This window comes from Daktulosphaira vitifoliae, unplaced genomic scaffold, assembly GCF_025091365.1.
Source record: "Daktulosphaira vitifoliae isolate Bord-2020 unplaced genomic scaffold, ASM2509136v1 Scaffold_2, whole genome shotgun sequence".
Taxonomy (NCBI): domain Eukaryota; kingdom Metazoa; phylum Arthropoda; class Insecta; order Hemiptera; family Phylloxeridae; genus Daktulosphaira; species Daktulosphaira vitifoliae.
Genome location: NW_026099573.1, coordinates 11,325,711 through 11,350,987, shown reverse-complemented (window position 1 = coordinate 11,350,987; position 25,277 = coordinate 11,325,711). Strand labels below are relative to the sequence as shown.

At 26.6% G+C, this 25,277-nt stretch overlaps 2 protein-coding genes across 6 annotated transcripts in view; one reads left to right on the top strand and one right to left on the bottom strand.

Moving 5' to 3' along the window:
* The window catches only part of LOC126897550 (glutamate decarboxylase), a 33,929-nt gene extending 8,850 nt beyond the window's left edge, over positions 1–25,079 (top strand). For all 4 annotated transcript variants that reach the window (XM_050671240.1, XM_050671236.1, XM_050671237.1 and 1 more), the window contains exons 3-11: positions 252–488; positions 15,013–15,210; positions 15,281–15,399; positions 16,341–16,420; positions 17,342–17,581; positions 20,241–20,319; positions 20,565–20,714; positions 20,888–21,082; positions 21,855–25,079. In XM_050671240.1, the coding sequence (XP_050527197.1) occupies positions 252–488; positions 15,013–15,210; positions 15,281–15,399; positions 16,341–16,420; positions 17,342–17,581; positions 20,241–20,319; positions 20,565–20,714; positions 20,888–21,082; positions 21,855–22,028 (1,472 nt within the window). In that variant the 3' untranslated portion in view covers positions 22,029–25,079. The remainder of the gene's footprint in view (positions 1–251; positions 489–15,012; positions 15,211–15,280; positions 15,400–16,340; positions 16,421–17,341; positions 17,582–20,240; positions 20,320–20,564; positions 20,715–20,887; positions 21,083–21,854) is intronic.
* On the bottom strand, positions 11,243–15,006 carry LOC126897551 (uncharacterized). Of its 2 annotated transcripts, XM_050671242.1 has the most exons (3): positions 13,866–15,006; positions 13,042–13,236; positions 11,243–11,989 (listed from the first exon to the last, which is right to left on the bottom strand). In XM_050671242.1, exons 2-3 carry the CDS (start codon positions 13,228–13,230, stop codon positions 11,255–11,257), a joined length of 924 nt encoding a protein of 307 aa, XP_050527199.1. In that variant the 5' UTR covers positions 13,231–13,236; positions 13,866–15,006; the 3' UTR covers positions 11,243–11,254. The 2 variants fall into 2 exon arrangements, with proteins under 2 accessions (XP_050527199.1, XP_050527198.1); XM_050671241.1 differs by lacking the exon at positions 13,866–15,006 and having other exon boundaries at positions 13,042–13,369.
* Positions 25,080–25,277: the final 198 nt, after the last annotated feature.

Below are 25,277 nucleotides of genomic sequence, written 5' to 3'. Positions count from 1 at the left end.
ATCCCTATTGCAAATTGCAATATAAACCAAAAGTCAAACCATCAGAGTAAGATAACAAAGTTTTTACAACAAATTAATCAACTTTATAATGTAAAGTTGATAACACTAGTATCACTGTTCAATAATTAAACAATATAAAGATCAAGTAATATTAATTTGGTTGAAATAATAGCATATAATTATTTTTTATTTATTCTATGTTAAGTTATATTATATTAATGTAAAATTCTAAGAATAATTAATCTTTTTAGACTTGCTACCACATAATCTATCTGGTCAGGCTCCTACCAGGGAGTTTTTATTAAAAGTCGTCGACATATTGATTGACTACATTAAGGATACCAACGACAGAGAAGAAAAAGTATTACACTTTAAGCACCCTGAAGAAATGTTCAAATTATTAAATTTGGACTTGCCTGACAAAGGGGTGCCTTTACAAGACTTGATTAATGACTGTGGCACAACATTAAAACACCAAGTCAAAACAGGTTAGTTTACTATTTATTAAGCCAATTAAAATAACCAAGTTCATAAAAATCACACTAATGTACAAGTTCTAATAAAAATTCAAAATTTTACTATTCTGTTAAAACGTATTCAGTTCACTTTTCTAATCTACAAATTTTCATGGGAAATCTGTTTTTGACGTGTATTGTAGTATAGGATTTATGTCTCAATGACAAGTAGTCCTCTACTTATGATAATGTCACTGATGTGTATGACAGGCGCCGTTTAACACTCGAATGAGCAATTTCTTTCAAAACACCCTCGAAATGATCATACGTTTGTATCCTACATAAAATGTAACAAATATATATATTTTTCTATGTTTTTCTGAACGTTATTTCATTACTTTATATCATTGTAGCAATAATAAATAGAACATAAACGCATAACACTTTTTAGTTGAATGTAGAGTAGACTTTATTGTGAATAACATGCTTTCCAATCAATCTAACTTACTTTGCTATAGAAAAAAAAAGCAGAATTCTTATGTAAATAAATTAAATTTTAACACTTTTTGCTCGATGCAAAACAAGTAGGTATTTGTGTAATGATAGTGTTAATGATTAATACGTCAAAACAACATGATTTTAATCTAATTGAACTTATAAAGGCCAAAATGTTGAAAAAACACTTCATTTTTAGGAATTTAAAAAAATGTCTTAAAATTAGGCTACTGTACAAAATAGTATTAAAAAAAAATGTCTACATTTTAAATCTTCTATTACTTTTGTTGAAAAACAATTAAATAAATTAAATATTCATAAAGTATACAAGATATAATTAGCTTTCTTTTGGTATACTTTTTCTGAAAATCCTATGAAAACGCTAAGCATAGGAAGAGTTTGAAAGAAACTATCCAAAAATAAAAACATTTTCTTGTTAGCTTAATTTTTAAAAATTTTGCGGAAAGTTTGACAACTTCTATTAAATATCAAATTAAAGCTTTTGAATTTTAATTCCGCATTAAAAAAAAAATGTTGTTGTGACGTTATTTCTACTATGAGAAATCAGTAGTCAAAACAAACGTTTAACGTTATTTTCAATTAAGAAAATTATTTATTATCAAATAATATATTAAATTATATAAATTGAAAAATTTCAAATATACGAATTATAAAATTTTACAAATTCGCATAGAACTTTTTTTTATGATAATGATGTTAATCACTGTCATCAATCATATATACTTATCCCAATTATGCCGCAATCACGCTGTGCTAAGTTTTTTCAGTATAATTTATATTATAATATAATATAAATTATAATGAAAAAACTATATATTATATAGTATGATTCTCAGAAAAACCATACAAAATTAAAAACAAAATTTTGTTTTCAATTTATTTTAATAGCTGCTAAAAATATCTTTGCACGATACTAAAATGTTTTATAAAAACTGGCATTGGCGTTTTGATTTAAATTCAATTATTGTAATCATCCAAAATGTCAAAAGTTACAAATAATTCAATGACTATCAGTTAAATTAAATCATTTTTGTCTGCTAAATAGAAAAAAATGAAGCTTAGAATTAAAATGCCAATACTGTTATTTCAAAATACTAATTTTTTATTTAACTTCACCAACACCTTTGTGTATGGTGTATACATAAATATGGTGTTATTATGGTGTAATGAAAAGAGAGGGCACAAATACTACTAAGTTAAAAAATAACAACAACTAAAACTCAATGAGGGTAAAATATTATTGTCGAAAACGACCCCAAGCAAAACCCTAGTGTGTAGTTCACAATTACCGGACAGACAAACATACATCGTTTATTGGGTTCTACTCAGAACTAAAATAGAAGCCGATTTTGAATAGCTCTACAAAATTACATCAAAACTAAAGGGACTTCTCAATAGAGACCGTCGTGTTCTTTTTTTCATTACAACATAATCGCATACAATGAAGAATCGGATTAATTTCCTGACTACGTGCTCGCCCTCTCCTTTCTTTTTCTCAACTACTATCATATAAACACACACATAAATATATCAAAATGTATATACACGCATGATTAACCTATTATTAGGGGAAAGCATTTTTAACACAAGGAAAACTTTTTTTCTTACACTTACACAGCATACCATAGGCGCATACTCAATCAAAATGTTAAGGGTGCTAAAATTAATATAAATTCACAAGAGGCCACTAAAAGTTTTAAACAATTTTGATGACTTTTTTTTTTAGCTCGCCAGCTTAAAAAATATATAAAATTGCACAAATCTGTGGATGTGTAAATACTCTCTGACACATTCGTATATCCGTCTATATAAGGCGTTAATAAATTACTCTTCAACAGAAATTATAATTATTATTGATCATTATTATCGTTACAATTACTTCAAATTTAAAAGTAACTAAATAAAGCACAAATTTCTGTTATAATCGATCATTTTTTACTTTGCATTTATCTAATTACAAACACGTCATTAAACTCATTGATTTTCCATTTTTTAAGCCGTTAACCATACTAATTTATGCGTGAGCATGTTTTTATTAGAACCGCTTTATATGACAGTAAGAGATACTATCATCGAATAAATCTATTTTTTTTACCCTTTTGGTGTCATCATAATATTCAAATTTATATTTCATATAAAGTTGAGACTTCGCAATGAAATAAAATATGTTTATCAAATTTCATTTTTATTTTTTTGAAGAGTTAAACTAATGAAATTCATTCAAACATTATTTTTTATGTATGCCGCGTATTGTTTTTGTCAACAAAAATGAAAATCAAAATGATAGGAATACATTTAGGAAAAAGGGTAGTGTAAATATAACGCGCTTTGAAACTACCGCCTCTGTTGGGAGAGATTAAAACGCTGCCACGTTTGACCCGCATACAAACACGTCGGCGCGAGTCATAAACGAGGGCGATGCGTCCGCCCCTTGTCTCTATTTGGAAAACTCCCGGATCGGCATAAAAGTAGGGAAAACAGAAAAGAAAAGGCGCGCTCAAATAGGGAATTAGCCAACTGGCCCGGAAAAATACAAGGGATTTCCTCGCGCTGTCTCCTGCAGCAACAGACGGATCCCATCAAAAATCGCTCTACCGTTTTCAAAACATTCCAATTCCACGTACCATTAAAACCTACACCATCCTGTAGTATATAGACTAAGAAGACCGGTGTATGGATACGCTTGACCAGATTTCCTAAAAGGCTGAAGTGTTTCAAAAAGGAAGACATAATAAAAACACTGACACTTACAATCTTCACTAAGAAATACAAAACCATGAATTAAATTTTGTTATGATTGCACAAGCAATTAGAGTTACTTGATACAAACATCTGCATATTTTTATTAGTTAAAAAAAATCACATCAAATAAACCATTGAAATTTTTACTGCTAAACATAACTCAGAGTACGTTAATATCTCACTACTTTAAATTTGTTAACAATTTATTTTTTTCATATCTGTGGTGCCGAAAATAGAGTACTTTTGTACCCTAAGTGTAACATTACACCTAAAGAAAAGTCCTAAAAGAAACGTGTAGAGTCTATAATATGTTAATGCAAACTACACGCTATGTCTAAGTATTTTATGCTCGAAAAATTATCACTTGAACACTAAAAATACTGTATAAGATATTTTTATTTTGGTGCAATTCAGTATAACCGTATTTTACGGTTATCTCCATAATTCTCTAAATATTCACATCTCAAAAATATTTCTTAAAAATTTTATTTATCTTCCTAATGAAGTTTTAAGTTTCATATTTATATACTGACCTTATGTAAGTTCATAATAACTCTTTCCAAGTCAGAAGAAGTTTGTCGGATATTAATATTTTTTGGAATTTCATGAGCGTACAACACATATTTTGTGTTGGTAATCCAATACATTTGTTACCTAAATATTTTAACTTGTTATTTCAATTTTCTGCCTAATAAGATTCAACTTTTGTCTAATTCATGTTCAAAATGTAGTCTGCTTCAGGAAGTTTCCTTAATTAACGATTAATTCAATTTTAAAGTCAAAATATTAGTTGTTTTTAAAGCAGAAAATTATTGAAACTAATAGTAATTACTTTTCGATAAATAATTCCATTTTATTTTGTTATGATATTTTCCTTAGTTGTAAGACACAGAACACTTCCGTTATAATCTGATCTTCAAAATATATCGTGAATTGTGTGTGATAACACTATCGGCTCTTATAGAAGGGTGCTAGAAATATTTATTTACTTTGGTCTTCCTCTACGATTATGTTGCGATATCACTATTGAAATCTGCAAGTGAAAATAACTTCAATAAAGTCTTATTGTTATTTGGCACGTGTTTGTGGTTTCTGCCGTCCCAGTCACCCTCTGTACATACAATATATTCATTAAATGTTATGTTGAATACGTGGACATGATGTATAGAGTATAAATATAGTAACAGAAGCTTAAACATTATGTGTGAATTATTTAAAAAATTGTCGAGAGAAAAGTTTGATGTTATACATCAATTAAATACATATCGATATATGTGCAAGGTATTATATCACTTGTCCACATTTTTCAGGAAATCAAATATAAAATTTACTCTCTGATTACACGCTATGTGTTTATACATTTTTGAAGTAGTTCAATTCCGATTCCAATCAATTTTCGATATTTCGATGAAAATTTTTATAAGAAAAGTAATACCTCATAATCTTAAAATTGAATTTTTCAAGTTACTGCCTTAATTGTTGCGCACAGCGAAACACACTTTTAAAATTAACCGTAATTATCCAAAACTTTACAATTTTAAATCTAAACAATAATTTAGAAATTATTTTAATTTCGTGTCGAGTACAATTGGTATTATATATTACAATAAAACGTATAAATATGAATTGAAAAATTTAGTAAAACCTCAAGTTAGGAAAACTCACATTTCAAGCACATCCGGTTTATCAATATATTATAATTCGACGGTTTCTATTTGTATTGACAATATGTGAGTATACTGAATAAAGAATCAATATAACAATAATAGTAATTACAGATAGTAATAAAATATTGAAAGAAATAACTACAATCGCAAAAATGTACTGACAAATAATTGAAGGACAATTAAATGATTGAAAACTTTGATGATTTAAGTAGTTCTAAACCAGAACATTTTTTCAAAAAATTTTACACAAGAAAATTCATTAATACGCCAATTAGTTAAGAATTTTTGATTCATAAATATTTGTATCATAAAGCCTACAATCCAATTTTTTCTTTTTTTTTTAAATTTATTTTAAATATTTGTTTAAAAACTAAAAAAATTCGACTAAAAATGCAAACAAATATGAATAAGCAAATCTAAAATGTTAACATTACTCAAAAAAGATAATTTGTTACTCAAGGCTAATAAATAATTAAACTAAAATGTCAGAAATGAAATAGAAAAAAGACGATTTTCAAAACACTTACAAAACTACTTCACCTCTCCTTCAATTTACCAAGTCAATAATTTTGCTTTAGGGTTGAGGTTTTTCGAAAACAGGAAAGTTCGTGGTGTACTCCTGTGCATGATTGATGAGAGCTCACCAGTGGAAGTTCAGTGTTAATGACATCTAACAAGCTACTATTCAAAACCGCACCGCTGTTGTGCAGTAATCTTATCAATGAACACGTAGACTTGCGAATGAATGACAAGACCACCAAAAGGGTCACGTGCCACGGGTTTCAATTTTATCTTTTTTTTTTATTTTGTTATTTATCATTTAAGCCCCCTCTAAAAATCGATCAGCAGTAAAATGATATGTTTTCAACACACTATCTTTTTAATCGCTTTCTATCTACGTAATTTCCGTAGGGACCATCAACTCTATTTCCCCGCTTGTTTTTTATTCTAGAAATACAATAACGTTACTATATTGAGCTTTGTATTTTTCGTAGGAATTTACACAACTGTTATGATAAAACATCCTAAATGCGCTTAATTTTAAATAGATAAAATCAACAAAGCCACCAAATTCCTAATAGTGCGAACACACATGCAATCATCACAAAAATTTAAAAAAATTTGCATTAATAAGTCTGAAAATCAAATAGGGTTTATTTATAAACATTTTTTTACAAACAAATAATTATTAAAAATGCTCCAATCCAAATAAATTGCTTTTTGAGATTGGGTTTAATTTGTTTTGTTTCAACTGGTATAAACAGTTCAATTGTGGGATAGATACTTGATGAATTGACTATTTGGCTTTTGTGTTGTTTTAAGTCTTATTCTAACATAAATCGTTGGTACGATTATGTTTGTTGAATATGAACAATTGGGCTCTGTTGTAGGTTCTTCAATAGTTGTGGTCATTGTTTCTGATGTTACAAATGGATTACTTGGCCCTCGAAACGGATGCATTTTAACAAATGTTGTAGGTACTCTTTTAATCGAATGTGATCGACTTGATTCTAATGTTGGTCTAAGCACATTAAATTTGTTGTAGGTTGATAAGCTAATTTTGTTTACCACTCATTTGGTATATTTTTGTTCTTATTTAAATAGAATATTTCCAATTTATTCTTTACTTTAGCGTACTATCTGTCTTCCTAATTTGTTCATTTGTTGCTACTGATTCATAATAGTTCTAAAGATTAAAATTATTGAAGTAATTAAAACTAATTGATTTGTAGAATTTTTCAGATCAATAATAAGTTTTTTTGTCGTACCATATAAGAATCAAATGAACAATCTATATAATTTTTCAATTGACATTTTTCTTCAGAACGATAACAATAAAATAATTTGTGTACTTCTTCAAAACCTTCTCGAAATGTTAATAGAAACTAAAATATTGTGAGTAGATTGAAACTATCTTGTAGCGCTATCATTTTATACACTAAAATAAAAATAATTAAAATAGTGTAACTAAAAAAATAAAAAATAAATAGCAATTTACTAGTAATAAAATCTTACTAATTTAACATATTTCTCGACTTAATATTAATATGAACAACAAGTACAAAAAAATCTTTTGAATTTGACTTAGATCACAGTTAAAAAAGTCATTTTTTATTAACCCAAAACTAATAACAGTTAATTTTCAATTTAAGTATGATAATTTACGATTTATAAAATATTTTTACATCATGCTAAATAATTTTTATTACATAAAGTTCATTTTAAATTTGATAGTAATATTTCTTTTTTTGTTTTGACTACTATTAATTTTAACAGAATCATATACCAAATAATTCATTTAAACCTTTAACCAACAATTATAGTACACTACACTTAAAGGAATAATTAAATCTTATTGAACATAAAAGTTACAGTTTAGTTATAGTGCCAAAACAATTGAATTGGCATAATCTTACTGGATACATAGAGTTTAATATGCAGTAATTTATATTTCATTAATTTTTATATTATCAATTTTTGAACAATAAATTTATGTTTTTTCTTTTAGCTGAAAAATTTTATGACTACAATATTATATATGTTTGCGCGCCATGAAATTTTATAAAATTTAACTGTTCTACTTATTAAAAGATACGGTTTATGAGCACAATCTTACACACGTGTAGCGTTTTTTTTTAATTACCCTATATGTAGCAAATAAACCAGAAACAGAATATGGATATTAAAAAAACAATTTGAAGTACACATAATTTAAAACTATGAAATGCTCTAAACTAAAATAGCTATTTATTTACTTCAATAATTATATTTAAGCATTTAGATAAGTGCATTATTTCAGTTAAACAACAGTTTTCAATTTTGTGGTGCAGCGTGGAATACATAAGAACCAATCTTTGTTATACCGACTTTATGTATTAAATGCTTGTAGGAATGGAACTAACTAACTATTAAGATATTTTATTTATTAGGTACCATCAATGGGCAAACTGATGTGGGGTGTTAAATTTGAGGGAGTTACATATTTTATAAATTTCATCACTTAATTTTTGATAACAATTTTGAGATTCTTAACGACACTTGTAATTTTACTAGTACTGTAGATTGATATGACTAAAATTTTAATAGATATTTATCTACTCCGTGTTAGCCCATTTAACGGTATTTTTTCTATAGTCATTATTCATTAATCGAAATTAAATTTTTAGAAATTAATAGTATTTCACGTTCTATAATTTACAGTTTTACAGTCAGTAATATAGCTCTATCCTCTTTTTCCTCCCTTAAAATTTCAACTACTTAAGTTTTTTAAATAGAAATGTATATGTTTAGTAAGATACTAAATAAAAGTTTGTAAATTATTTACAAACTAGAAAATAACTGGTAAATAAAAACTTTTGGACCAATATTTTGAAAGTTATTTATATTAAGACCAAAGGAGAAGCCTTTGTTACCTACCTTGTTATAAATGAATAATATTTTTTTAAATACTAGTCCAAAAGTTGTTATCGATCAGTTATTTTCTAGTTTGTTAGTTGATTAAATATATATGTTTCAAAATATTTAACTTAGGAGGACTTCCTGTAGACTTTACAAAATGTTTGATTCTGCCTATTCCGAAAAAAGTAATCGCAAACAAATTTGTCAGTATCATACAATTAGCTTACTCATACATTTGTCAAAAATACTGACAATAATTATGTCAAGAAGAATGAAAAATAAGATCGAAGCCATATTATCAGAAGAAAAGTTTGGGTTCAGAAAGAACACGGTTTTAAGGAAAGCAATACTGGCATTAAGAACAATTATTGAGAAAAGATAAGCATACATACATAGTTTTTATTGACATAAAAAATGAGTTCGATAATTTCAACTAGTTCTTATATTTAGGAAGCTAAAAAGAGCGGGTATAGAATACACTGAAAGGAGACTACTCTTTAAACTTACCAGAGGGAAACAGCTATTATACAATTTGGCGAAATTGAATAGTTAGCATGCATAAAAAAGGAGTAAGGCAGGGTTTTACTCTCTCACCTAGCATATTCAACGCATACATTCAAAAGGCAATTGACATAATAAGAGAGAAAATACATTTGGTATAAATTTTGGTACGAAAATTGATGTGTTACGGTTCTCATACGATACAGCAGTAATAGCATATTTGGAAAGCATAATAAGTTAAGATGGTAAAAGTAAAAGAGAAATAATAAATAGAATTTGCCATGCTAAAATATCATTTAACAAAAAAAGAGAACTTTTTACTTCAAGAAATATTAGCTAACGCACTAGAATAAATCTTCTGAAGACATACGCATGGAATATAATGCTATATGGTAGCGAAACGTGGACAATTACCCAAGGGAAACGGAGCAAAATAGAAGCTTTTGAGATGTGGTGTTACAGAGGAATGCTTAAAATAAGTTGGACTGATATGATTACAAATGTAGAAGTACTAGAAAGAACGTTTGGCAGAACAACTCTATGGAATAGTATCAAGAAAATGAGAAATGAATAATTTGGACATACATTAAGACATGGGATTAGTTATAAAAGGCTGCGTAGGAGGTAAAAATGCTAGAGGATGACCACATTAGATTATATGCAACAAATAATTAAAAACCAAGGGTGTAATTCTTATGAAGGAACAAATAGGAAGGTAAATAATAGGAAAAAGAGGAGATTTGCTGCAAACCAATCTCAGGATTGAATTCAATAAGAAGATATGTTTTAATTTAAAAAACTGAAGTTATTTAAATTTTAAGGTTGTTATTAGCAATATTATTAATATTATTAATATTGCTATAATGTGTTTTTTTTTCTATGACTGTTCTTAGCTCTCACCTGACCGATATTTTTCAACGATATATCAAAATATCACAAATTGTATCTTGTTGAAGTAATAAAGTATACTTGAATTAATTTGCTTAATATTATAACAATAATGGTATTAAACTAAGTATCCTTTTGGGTCTTTTCTATGTACAAATAAGAGACCTAAATAAAGGGGACTGTCTTATCTTGATTTTGAAATTCTAAATTTACTCTAACCTGAGACTTCCCTTCACAATTTAAAATACAATTATTTTAAAATGTATCAAAATGTACTACAAATTATACCCAGTAAATAAATTTAAGAAACATTTTTTTGAGTGTGCTTTAAATGAAAATTAATCTTGGTATAGGGTTCAGAGACTGCGTAAGGAAAAGCGTTCTAAGTTTCTCATTGGGAAATAATTATAAAATAGCTCATAAAATTTATACTGGTATACTAGTCACTAGTATAAAAATTTTTAGATCATTACTAATAATTTTAAAGGCTAAAAATTATGCTTTCTAGTATCACTTCTCACTCAGAAAGTATAAATATTAAGTGCCAAATAAATAAAAACTGACAACTTTCAAGCAGTTTAGTTTATGTAATACTTAGTTATTTTTTGTGTTTTTATTAAATTTTTAGAGCATAAAGGATAATCAAAAATAAGTTTTAATGATATTCTAAATACTTAATTAGATGAATAAAGTAATCAGCTTTGATAAAATAAATTAATAATCTAAAAAATTCCATTTTCTTGTGTATTCAAACTTTTGACTTGTAATATATAAAGCAAAAAAAAAATGTTTAAATGAAAAGAAATTAGTAATATAAAATTTCATTAACAATTTTTAATCATAAAAGTATGAAATGAATAAAACTTTATAATTTATATATGATAAACTATATTTTACGGGAAATATATTAACTATAAAAGAAATAATAACTTTTAAATAATATATAGACCATAGTATAGATATAAATATTTTACAAAAATTATTCAAAATTAAAAAATAATTTTAGTTGAAATGTAATTTTCTGTTATATTTTAGCGATGATAATCTATATTTAAAATTTAAATTGAAGTTTTGATTTTAGCTTTACTAAGCTTTTAAGTCTTCATTAACTTTCATCTTACTAATGAATTGATCATTATTCATCTTCAAATCTTTATTTACATGAACATTTATGGGACTATTTTTTACTTCTTGTTCTTGTGTCGCGTCATTTTTTATCATCATGTCATCACTATTAAGATCATTCGTAATTTCTATGTTATATGCTTTAAGATAATTTTTTTCAATTTGATTATTTTGAATATCGTTTAATTCAGGCTGAAGCAACCTTTGAGGTATTTCAAATAATTTCTCCTTGAATCCATCCTCAACAAATGACGATTCTCTTGAATTTTCAATGGCTTGATTAGTAACGAGTTTACTAAGACTTCCATTTCTTACTTTCTCCATATCAACTAACAAGTTTAACGGGTTTTTTAATGGAACCTGCATAAATGCTCCTATCCACATGAATTCTTCTTCTTTAGCATTAACTGATTGTGAACTTAAGTCTAGTATTGAAGTCATAGGAGGTGTCATTGTTTTTGTGTTCATAATTTTTGACTTGTCCATTGGAGGCATTGTGCTAGTCGACAATGTGAATACTGGTGTAGTAGGGTTTTCAGTAATAGGTTCTACTTTGTTTAAACAAAACAGTTTTATATCACTATAATTTGCGCGATAAGTACATATATAATCAGAATGAAAATCACGACAAACACCATTGCTTGTTTCAAATTTATTACTTGTAGATTTTTGCTGAGTCTTTATCATATAATTATCCTATAAATTATATTAAACATAATAAGGAGATAAATTAATAAAATAAAAACAAGTTAATCTAATTGAATAATTATAAATAATTACAAAACCAAAAATCATAAATAGTATGTAAAATATAATTATAAATGTAAATCCCACAAATGTTCTACTTAACATAAAATAATTATCTAAATTGACTCTCCTCTAAGATAATGTAATAATTAGTTAGGTTTTAGAATATTTTTATAATTATAAATTAAAAAACCCAGCACAGAAGGGTAGCAGCTCAGTGGGGACGTGCTATAGTTGTAACAAGTATAATGATATCTATTTTAAGTCCCCCCCTGTGGGCACGTAAAGGGTCAAATTTATAAAAAAAAATATACCAAATAATAGGTAAAGACATCATGCATCTATAAAAAAATAAATTATATTGATTCTGTCATTTTTAAAAAAGTTATGGCAGTTTTAAGTAAAAAAAATTTCGAAAATATCGAAAATTAGTGATTTTAAAATTTGTAATTATTTTGGAGATTTCCCCCATTAACGGGGAACAACGAAATTTTTTTCAATTTTTGAGAGTAATGACTTCGACTAGATACGATTTGTGATCTTTGGACATATCGTTGAAAGATATTGGTTCGGTGAGACCTAAAAAAAAGTGGGTAACAGACACAAAAAAAAAAATAATAAAAAACACATCATAGTTAAACTAATACTTTCTCAGCTTCCCAACGAAGCTAAAAAGACAGTAAATCTAATTATTTAAGGTTGAGAAATAATTTCTTTGTTAGTAAATTAGGAAAAATTACTAATGGAGAATATTTATTAGTCTATTTAAATGTTGAAAAAGTTCGTTTATTAAGTTTAAATTATTTTTAAGATCTTTATTAAATATAAGTAATTTAAATGATATTGCTCAAAATCATTATTAATAACAATAATTAGTATACTTGGAACACATAATATCTATTCAAAATAAAATTTATATCATAAAAGTAATGAAATTGTAGTATTTTAAACTATGTATCAATATTCAAAAATCTCAATTAATATCATAGTCATTATCATACCTTGTACAAATATTGGCTATTTGAGGGTTTGAAGTTTGCGCCAAAACTACATTTTTCAAAATTTTGTTTTGCACATTTTGCCGCAGGTATATAACACAAATATAAAGGATCAGCAATATTTGGCGCAGATTCGCTAAATACCATTATACTCCAAAAAATAGCAATTGCACTCAAATTAATTGACATCATTTTCCGCTAAAATAGTTATTTTATAATTTATTAATCTGTGTACAGATACATTAATATATTAAGATGTAATAGATTATTTAGACAAGTATGTAAACAAATTATACTAAAAATATTCAACATAAATAAAACTAAATTAAAAAATATCCTTAACTCTTCCTTCTTCTGGAAACATTTTTTGGGTGAAACTTAAAACATAAATTTTTATGGAATATTCAAAAGCTGATTTTTTAAAAGATATTTTATAACTCCTTTGGAGAATGATTTTTTTGTTATATGTAAAAACTTACAAGTTAATATAAAAAAAAAAGTAAAATTTTATTTTTATTACTGCATAAATATCGCTTTCTATACCATAAACATTTTAAATTTGCTTTAGTCTCTATAAAAATTACTAAAATTAATATATCACCTATGAATATTAATCACAGATTCATGTTTGAAAAAGATCTAAAACCAGCCTATTCTATTAATTATTTCTCCAAAAAAAAATGTATAGAAAATAAGAAATATTACAAAAAAGTCATATTGAATAACATTTAATACATCTTTAAGAATTTTAAAATTAAGTAACTCAAAATTTACCCAAACAAGATTTAAGATATATTTTTTCTTATAATTAACATTTAATACATTACCCTTGTCACTAGGTCCCGTCACAATGGATATAATCTTCTCAATTGATATTAGCTGTAATAAAATTATCGTCTTATATATAGTTTTTCTTATCATTTCTTTTTTATAACTACATAAAAAAAATGAAATAATTTTTTTAAGATTAAAAAGTTTTATTAATTCTCCATTTTTTATTTAGGTCAATTAATTCATTTTTTATGAATATTTTATAGTATAGTTAAAAGTAATAAAAATAACATTTTTTTTAGTAGATTTGTTTGATACTTAAAACTTTATCACCCATTACCTTTAGCTAATCTATTAACTAATTCAATATCGTTTTACGATCTCGAAGTTTATTTTTTCTAATTAAAAAAAACAGCTTTCAAAGAAATGTTTTTTTCAATTTATAATTGAAAAATGATCTAATTAAAAAAATTACTGGTCGATAACAACTTTTGACCCATTATTTTGGAAGTTATTTTCATTTTAACATATAAAATTGAAGGGAGGTGCAGGTATAACAATATTTATCATTTGACATTTTGCCCGTTCCTCTTCTACCACATAGATATAAAAATGTTATGACTTTCAAAGTATTGGTCCAAAATTGGATCCAAAGAAAACCTTAAAGGAGATGTTGATTTTTTTTACTTTATTATTTTTTTATAAAATTGAAAAGGTTTAAAAAAAATGTTTAGTTAATTTAAAATTGTTTTTAATTTAACTATCGTTTAAAAACAAAAATATCTTTTTTTAATACCCTCGACTTAAAATCTTATTATTTTAAAGAATAGCAAAAAAATTAGATTATTCAAAATTATTCTGTGCAATCAATGATTTTCCGTTTTGACGACATCTAGACTTCCTTCAACATTACTGTAACATTTTAACTCTTCTTTGAGAATAGGCATTTACATTGGTTTTAAATAAATTTAAACAATTCAGGAACATGTGACATATAAATTATTCAGGAATAATAAACTGATTATTTTAATTCATTATCCTATGAAATCTGATGATCTAAAATTCAATATTATCAGTACTAATAATAATAATAATAATAAGTTATTATGCGACATCAACTTTGATGTCCGACAGAACACTAATATTTCGTCATAAAATATGTGTTTAAATTTTATTAAAAAATTATGTATTAATTCATTATAGGCCACCCAAGATTTTTCAACCAATTATCATGTGGTCTGGACATTGTTTCTATGGCGGGTGAATGGCTAACAGCAACAGCCAACACTAATATGTTCACTTATGAAATAGCACCAGTATTTATTTTAATGGAGAGTGTTGTATTGGCCAAAATGCGGGAAATTATTGGTTGGAAGGGAGGGGATTCAATTTTAGCACCAGGTAAATAAATATTAATAAATAAATAAAAATTCATTGACGTAAAAAACCATCTAAATTTTGTCATTTTTAGGAGGTTCAATATCTAATTTATACGCGTTTCTCGCGGCTCGACACAAAATGTTTCCTGGCTACAAAGAACAAGGTCTTCATTCGATCAAAGGACAACTAGTCATGTACACATCAAATCAAGTACGCTATGTTTTCTATGCCTTTAATTTTAATTCAAACATTACAATATGTCAAGTTTTTACAGTTGTCAGAAAAATAATTTTGACCAAGAGGCTGTTAATAAATCTTTTATTTTTCAGCTTAATCATAAATTTAATAGCTATATTTTCTTGCGAAATAATTATTTACTTCATTTGTAAAATCTAACATGCTTTTTCTAAGAATGAGCTACTAAATTTTTATATACACATAAATAATTTTAAACAGTAGTATTATTGTCTAACTAACTCAGTTCAATATGTACTATTCCACTTCCAGCCATAGATGACTTTAACAAAAGACCTAGACAATAATCAGGAGCTAACAAAAGGCTGCCCTAAAGCTCATGTTTTTTTAAATAAATTTTAATTCTATTGAAAACAATTGAATCGTGTGTTTTTATACACTGAATTAGAAATTAAACTGCACTATACCCATATGAATAAAAACAGTAGTTACCGCCTCCAGTATATTTCCAACGCCGTTTGAAAAGGGTTTTTACTTTTTAATTTTCCTTTAGAAATAAAGACTTTTTTATAATAGCCGAGTAAATTGTTGACAGATAGTAAAAATTAATATTGAAGAAAATACATCATTCCGCGATAAATGTTTGCATTACAAAAATCGACCATTCCACATTTTTACCAACAACAAAATAATGTATTTAAAATTAAATATCATTTAAATTTTGAACTACTAGTTTGTAGAACGATTACTACTCTATTCGTGTGGAAAATGTATGTTAAGAGTGATAATAAAAAACGAATAAATCTGGTAAGGGAATTTCGTCAGGTGTTACCCTTAAATATACATGTTATTCAGTCTCGTAAAGGTTTTGGGTATGAATCAGTAAAATTTCGCACGGTACAGCAACTGCTAAAAATATATTTAATCCAACATTGATTTTTTAATCTCTTTTACAGTCTCACTATTCTGTGAAGAGCTGTGCGTCTGTATGTGGTCTAGGACAAGATAACTGCGTCGATGTACCGTCAGATGAAAGGTAGAAAATAGAAAATCATTTTTTTTTCACTTAGTGTTAATTTTTTTAATTATGTTATCGTTATGGTAACATTAACAGTAATTAAAACCTCATTATAAAAATCGAATTATTATATTAATTATTATTATATATATTTATGAATATCTGATAAATTAAGTATTGCGTTCTACTGTTCTTATAAATTACAGCTATATAAACAAGACTTTGCATAATAAGGAAAATATATTTTCTAAGTAATCCTTTTGAGATTACAGAAGAATCATGAAAATCTCCTTACGGTTAACCCATGAGGTTGTACCGAGGGTAGAAATACTTAACCCCTCGGACGACACCATTAAAGTGTCAAAGCATATTGTCAGACTAAGTGCATTGCGATGCTCTTTCACTAACAAAAACCCTCTTAGAACTATAAGTATCCGAACGAATAAGAGTGTGTTTTAAACACAATTTTACCACCAAGTGATCGTTCATCTCTATTAAATGTACAAATTCACCTAGCAATTATCATCACATCCAAAAAGATCTTTCTAAAATATCAAGTTTTTAAATAAAGTTACTTAACTATTGTCAATATAGAAATATACAAAACTTGAAAAAGACTATGAACAACAAAATGTTTTTACAGTTTATTCATAATATGACTTTAGTTTTTTACTATAATCAAAAAAATATGAAGAACCTAATTTCTCTCTTCGCTAAAATGTATATTTATACATTTTTTTTAGTTTCCAGGGAAGGCTTCACAAGCCTTTTCTGAGTGCTTGCTAATAAGGCGCAATTTAGTACTGCCCGGGGAACTTAACATTAAATACGCCATTGGACTTTCTAATAAGGGAAAACTCACACTATAAATCTTATATTAACAATATTGAATAACTTATATTAATTATTTACTTGTTTCTTGAACATTTTTCATGAAAGAGGACGCATGATACCGGCAGAACTTGAAAGATTAATTTTAGAGAGAAAATCCAAAGGACACATACCATTTTTTGTAACATGTACAGCGGGTACGACAGTGTTAGGTGCCTTTGATCCAATCAATGAAATAGCCGACATATGTGAAAAATACAAGCTTTGGCTTCACGTTGATGCTGCTTGGGGTGGCGGTTTGTTATTATCAAGAAAGTACAGACATCCACGATTAACCGGAATCGAGAGGTATGTGAAACATAAAATTGTACATGTACCCCGATCAGAGACGTCATTAACGGGCAGTATCCATTTGTGCGTCTAAAATTCCGTGTTATTGATTTGGCCCATAAGGTACAGCCTATCTCAACGTCAAAATTGAGTGATAAGAAATCCCACATTACATTCGGCCCTATATAGTAGCCTTTACAATGTAAATATGCTCATTGAGAAAAATTAACGTTCCTGATCTATACACATAACAATAAAAACTCTAAGCAATTAATAAATTTAAAAATCATAAATAGTTCTTAAATAATATTAGCCACGAGTGATCCAATAATCTCTATTATTTTGAATATGGACAATTAGTGATGTTTTTAATATTTTAGAGAATAAAAATGGTTGTTTATTGTATTTTACATAATGTACATTATACAATTTTTATTGCTAATAGTTAAATAATCTTATGTGTATTCGTGAAAAATAACACTAATCAATTACCGATTTTAACGAAATTCAAACGATCTCAACGATACTTTTTACTAAAATTACAATTAACAATTTGCACCTGTTCAAGCATGCAGTATCAAAAAACGATCCTGACATAGTTACACTGTACACATGTAATGAGTCCCTTGCGACTTTTAAAGTGACGAGTGTGGGTGGACGATAAACGAGACGAGGGTGTGTGTGTGTAAACACAAGTGTAGACGACACGATAAACATTCTCAGAGGACAAACGGGACATATAACTCTGCCACAGAACCCTTCTTATTATGCACTTGCTCTGGGGAAACGCAGACGAGCACCTAATTGAATTTTAATGTTCGTTCATTAATCAAACGTCTTCCACCACCATATTTCCCCTAACACTCCCTTCAATTGTATAATTGTAAATAAAAAAAGCTTTACGCCAAACCCTTCACCTAAAATCCCGCAATCAATTTAATCCTAATCCTTTTTTTTGTGTATAAAAAAGCAGCGCGATACAAATTAGTTTAGCCTTTTGCCCGACATTTCACCCGGTATTATATGACCCTTGCAAGTTCAAAAAACATTTAATTTCATTAATAAATACATTCAAATAACAGTAATATAATTTTTCTTTTTAAAATTATACACTCCTTTATTTTGAAATTTGTGTAGTTTTTAATTCATTAGATACGATGAAATTATAAAAACATAATTATAATACAATTAGTCGAATACATATTTATGAAAAATAAATCCTAGCGAATGGTTTAGATATTCAAAGGAGTTACGTCTAAATACTTCTACCTAATACAAAATTAAATAAAGTTCTTTTCAGGGAACGAAACCTTTCAAGTAGAACCTTTAAGAAACGATTTAAAACAGTTTCTGACGAAGAACATATAGAGCCCTTTAAAGTACCGGTACCTCACCAAAAACCGGTTTTTTTTAAAGTTCTTAAAATCAATTATAAACTATGTCACCATGTAAGATTTATGACTCACGCGTTACCGTGATAAAAATTAATTATGCTATTAATTAGTTGTTTTATAGTGTAACCACAGACTATACGAAAAAAAAATCAAATATTCTATAGTGATAATATCATATTCACGAATTAATAAGTATAGTGATGTAAGGCATATTCTCGATTTCGGAAACATTCATGAGAATATTCTCGTGATATTTAAAAGTGCCATAATTAATTAATTAAATAATATTTTATATTATATATTACATAAGAAAAGGGACAATTTAAAAAAAAAATGTCGCATCTTTTTTCTCTTCTTGCACTAGAGTTTCATTATATTAATCATTTGTGTCTATATTGATTAACCTAAATTGAACAAGTTTGAGAATATTTTCATTTCTTTTTATATCGATTTTACATCTCATTCTTTTCTAAAAAAGGAAGGAAAACTAATTTATACACCCGATAAAACAAATTACTCAACAGCTCTCTTTTAAATAGCCCGTTTTACTTTTTTAATTCACTTAAAAAACTGAACTTATTATTATTTTTTATATAAACATACAATACACATTACTCGCCTGCGGTTCACCTACACAATAGGGGAACTGAATTAACATACGTTCCAAATCCCAGATTATTTGGAACTCTATGGACGTTAAGTTTTAAACGAGTTCCAAGTAAGCCTTCGTTATACACCCTAATCGTAAATAACTGTCCCGGGTCCATAAGTTGCAAATACAAATCGTTTTTTTTTTGTTGTAATAAATCGATTACTAACATCTCAAGGGAAACATATTTTTATCTACAGTTAAAATATTTTATTCTAAACATGACTAATATCATCTGTATTTGTAATTATTTATACAACGAAAAATAAAAGTTTTACTGGTATTATTAAAAAAAAATAAATACGTGTTGAAACTATAAAAATTTAACGACTGCCTACAGTTGATAACATTTTATTCTAAAATAGTTACGCATACCTAGATCGAATTATTGTACTTCGAAAAAAAAAATGTTCAAGGTACAATAATTATGAAAAAAACTTTTTTTTCATACTTAATAAATATTATTTAAGACATTATTTCAATTTTTGCTATAAAATAGAATCCTCATCCTACAAAATAAAATAAAAGTGTAACATGTAGACATAATTGTAAGCCAAGAAAAATGTTTGCCACTATAACACAAGATACACCAATAAATATTATAACATGAATAATATTGTTTTTATTTTCTTAGAGCAAATTCGGTAACGTGGAATCCACACAAATTGATGGGCACTCTTTTACAGTGTTCTACCATTCATTTCAGAGACAATGTAAGCATAATCATTTCAAAGTATATGTTTTTATACTGAAACAACATCATAATAAAATTAACTAATAGTTTATAAATATAAAACTTTATATTGTATAAGACTTGTTAGATTTATAAGACTAATGGTAGCAAAACTATAAAGCTGAAATGTACTACGGAAATTAATATTTTAAATTTCTTTAAACAAAATGATTATATTTACCAATAAATATTTTCAACAAACAATATTATATTTTACCACTGTAGGGACTACTAATAAGCTGCAACCAAATGAGTGCTGAATATCTGTTTATGCAAGATAAATTATACGATGTTCGGTATGACACTGGTGACAAGGTGATCCAATGTGGTCGCCACAATGATATTTTCAAACTTTGGCTTCAATGGCGTGCCAAAGTAAGTATGAAAAATAAAATTTATTATAATTAAGTTAATAGGAAATTAAGTAAGTATTAGCTTTTATAAAAGTAATTTTTCTAAAGAAAATTGCGTCAAATGATTTTTATCATCCCTAAGATTTTTAGATTCAAATAATCCTTTTTACTGTGAAATTTTAAACAATTTACTAGGGTACTGAAGGATTTGAAAATCATATGAATCATTTAATGGAACTAAGTGAATATATGGTAGAAAAAATTAAAGCATCACCAGAGAAATATTATTTGATTCTTGAACCGGAAATGGTTAACGTCAGCTTTTGGTATGTGCCTAAACGTCTGCGAAGTATGCCTCATTCATCTAAACGAGTAGAACTCCTAGGACAGGTATACATTTCGCAAAAATAATTATTGTAAAAAGTTCTAGAAAGAATATTGGTACCTACATCCAGAAATGATGAAATCAAAAAAAGAAAAATCCCAATTACAAACTGTACAATAAACAAATTGTATAAAATTTCAAAGCAATAATAATTCATAATCGGTCTCATTCCTTTTACAATAAAAGTTGCAATATCAACAATTAACGATCAACGAAGTACAATTAACAATAAATATAATTTTTTATAAATATCAATGCAAAGAACTTGAAAGTAAGCTCATTTAGAGGAATTGAAATTAATAATTTAATACAATTTTATTATTTAATAGATTATGAAATATTTTTCGTTTAAAATCAAAAATATTTTACAGTACTTACAAATTCAAAAAAATTAATTTAATTAAAACACTTATTTTTCCTATCATTTTTACTCTTCAAGCTGTGTAAACACTTGAATTTGGATAAGTGAATTTAAAAATACAAAATATTGCATAATGCATACAAATCTTCGTCATAAAACTACCCTCTTTAGTCAACCCCTTCGTATAGTGTAATATTATTATGTACTTATATTCAATCTCTACCGCTGTCAGTGCGATTACATATATTTTAAACCTCTGCAATATGTTTTTTTATCATTATTATTATTACTGCCTTTAAATAATTTTACACAAATAAAACTTGATACAAATAATCAATTGTTATTGATATTTTTATCTAATTATAATAAGACAAAAATAATTAAGTAAAATATTTTTTAAAACACTATAATTTCAGATCACGCCCTTATTGAAAGGTAAAATGATGGAAGCCGGTACTCTGATGGTTGGCTATCAGCCCCTTAATGAACTTCCAAATTTCTTCAGAAATATCATATCCAGCGCAGCTGTCACCAAAAATGACATAGACTTTTTGCTGTCCGAACTTGACCGGCTGGGACAAGACTTGTAAATTTCACTTAAAATCGACGATTTCCCGCTTGTTTTTTCCCAAAATTTAGTCTATTTGTCAAATTTTAGAAAATTTCCCATTTAACTATTTTTAATTACTTATTATTATTACTCAGAGATGTGTTTAGTGAGGGCTCCGGGTGGTATTAAATTTTTGCATAACAATGTTTAAATTTTTTCAGTCGTGCATAACATTTTTTTCTTTTGCTCATTAACGTTTTGGCGATTACCGACACAAAGGAACATTTTTTGATGAGCCAATAAAAGTTTTCAAAAAAAAAGTTGTGAGGCCGGCAATACATTAGCACCCGGGCGGCAAATATCTGAATACGTCTCTGTTATTACTACTAATAAGTTGAAACACTCCTATTGACTGGTAATTAGTGATGGTATAACCTATGTTACCTTATTGTCGTTTTATGTCATAAAATGGCAATTGTTACCTAATGGTAGTAAACCAACACATTTATAAATGAATTATTTCTGAATATAAGTTAGTCTATTTTCCTAAGGTTTACTGCCACATGTAGTTTTAAAATAATATTATATTATAAAAGTCATGGTTTATCAAACCCAAAAAGTTATTGAAATTACTGTAATACTTATTAGCCACTTTGTGGCATACATAAATTTAGGTATTGTTATTTGTTGTTGGATAGTGTGTAACCAATGAATAGAACTTAGATATCGGTATAACTGTTTAATATCATTGTATTGAGAATAATTATTATCGCTATCGTTTTTATATTGTTCTGTTAATGAATTTGTTTGAAATTTAAACAACAAATGATTAAAGACACAGTAAAAGTCACGAACATGTTTGCAATAATAAATAATGGTAATGACATTACTTCGATTTAACTTATAGCATAGTTGGGGGGGGGGTGATGAATTGAGCTCTTCTAATCGATTTTAAGTTCTATATTTTTCCACTGTTCATTAACAATAGTTTCTATCTTGACCATATTGGACAACTAATTTGAATATTCAGGGAACTTGTACTCTCCGTGCCGCCATTGAGTCCGCCTATAGCTAATGTTGAATGGAACATAAATAGTACCTACTGTTGATTGTAAATAATTAAATACAGTAATACATATAAGCAATTTAGTTTATGCTCAATAAATATACGTATAGCCCAGAGGTTAAAATTAACTATAATTTACTTAATATTTCGTGTAAATATTAATATTACAATGCCTAATTAAAAATAAGTTAGATAGTTGTATTCAAATTGCATGTTTGATATTTAATAATTATTAAATGTATATTATTTGCACTACACACTATGCACCGTTTTGTTTATATTGCACAAAATACACGATTTAATATTTACACTATATATTACGCACCTCTTTCTTGATTATATTGCTCAAAATTAAATATTTTATTATTTGCATTACATACTATAATAGTTCAGTCTTCTGGACTGAACTATTATAGTCTGGTTCATTAAAATGGACTTTATGCTCGCCAATATCTAAATTATAAAACTATGAACAAAGAAAATATTATCTCTTTAATTAAGCTGACCCTCGGAATTTACCTCCAATGCCTTCTTAACCCAAGTCGGCACATTATGCACTGTTTTGTTATTTAAATTGAACAAAATGCACTATTTTGTTGTTTGCACTACACTTATGCACGATTTTGTTATTTATATTGCACAAAATGCACTATTTTATTGTCTACACTACACATTATGCACGATTTTGTTATTTATATTGCACAAAATGCACTATTTTATTGTCTGCACTACACATTATGCACAATTTTGTTATTCAATAAGAAATACTTATAAAATGCGAATATTTGTATCAAATTTGTAAAATATTAATATATATATATAACCTCTGGGTGAAAAAAATTCTTATTGCGGCTATGTAATTCATTAATCAAAATCTTCATTATATGTAAAAAACTACTATAATTTCTATGCTTCCATTTCAAAATGATCCCATTAAGCTTTACCCATTTAAATCAATTTTTAATCCATAACCTGATTTTTCATTAAATTACAATGATGTATTCTATTGAAATTTATTTTCAAAAACTTCTGAATTAATTGATTACTTAATATAAAAATATATATGTATATGTAAAATAAATAATTATAAATTTAACGTATATTAACAAAAACTTTCATATCATTTTGTTTATTAGAAAATAATGCGTACAGATTTTTTAACTCAATAATATAACTAATAACTCAATTTTAATATTTTATTTTATTTCAGCTAATTTTTTATTATATACAGAATAACTTATCTTAAAATGAATTATTTTTAATTAACAGAAAGTTATGATTTTTTAATAAAAAATGAAAAATATAAACAAAAATTTGATAAAATAAAATGGTTACACACTCATATTAAATATTATATGTTACATTAATAAATAAGCTTTTATTTTTATGTTATAACATAAGAATTGTTAATAAATTGTTATATTTAGTCTAAACATACCCAGATATTAGTAATTTTCCATTATATTATAAAAAACTATATTTTATCAAATCGGTATTCAACCGATTTCAACCTTTTTAACTATAAAAAATACTTAACCTGAGTTATAAAAAAAAATTTTTTTGCTAGAAAAATAACGAATTTTATTGTTACCTTATCAAATTATTTAAAGAATGGTTACCGATTACACAATTTTATATAATTTGTTGAAAGAACTTGAAAATATTATATTTAAAAATATTTTATTGATTATGTAAGTTTATTTTTATCTATGTTAGCAAACAGTTATTTATGCATTAACCCACATAATTTTAGGATAATTTAACATCATTTTTTGTAATGACTATACCTCAGAATATTAATTTTTAAACCTCAACTTTAAATTACATTATCATTAATGTTTTTTGATTTTGTATTCCTAATTATCGTATTTTGCATACATTTTAACTTGTAGGTAGTAAATCCATGCGATATATTACATTAAAAAAGGTTGTAGAAAATAGTTTAATGTGTAGTAAGTTAATGTGTTTGCAATGAAAATACAATAAAATAATTACATAAATACACAATAAAACTTTAAATTGATATTTTATTGTTTTTTGTCAATTGTATTCCCTATTTCATTAATTGGTAAACCTTTTATGGATGAATATTTATCAGTTTATAAATTAAATATAATACATTATAACTAAAGATTACAAGTTAATTATATGTACTTTATAATCGTATAAGAATAATTCTTATACAATCATTGTAGTGTTAATTGATCTCAAGAGAAATTTTGA

Bases quoted from the DNA above. Each gene is read 5' to 3' on its own strand.
- LOC126897551 (XM_050671242.1), bottom strand. From the start codon at position 13,230: ATGATGTCAATTAATTTGAGTGCAATTGCTATTTTTTGGAGTATAATG. The intron at 11,990-13,041 runs GTATGATAATGA...TATAATTTATAG, and splicing joins ATAGCCAATATTTGTACAAG to GATAATTATATGATAAAGAC.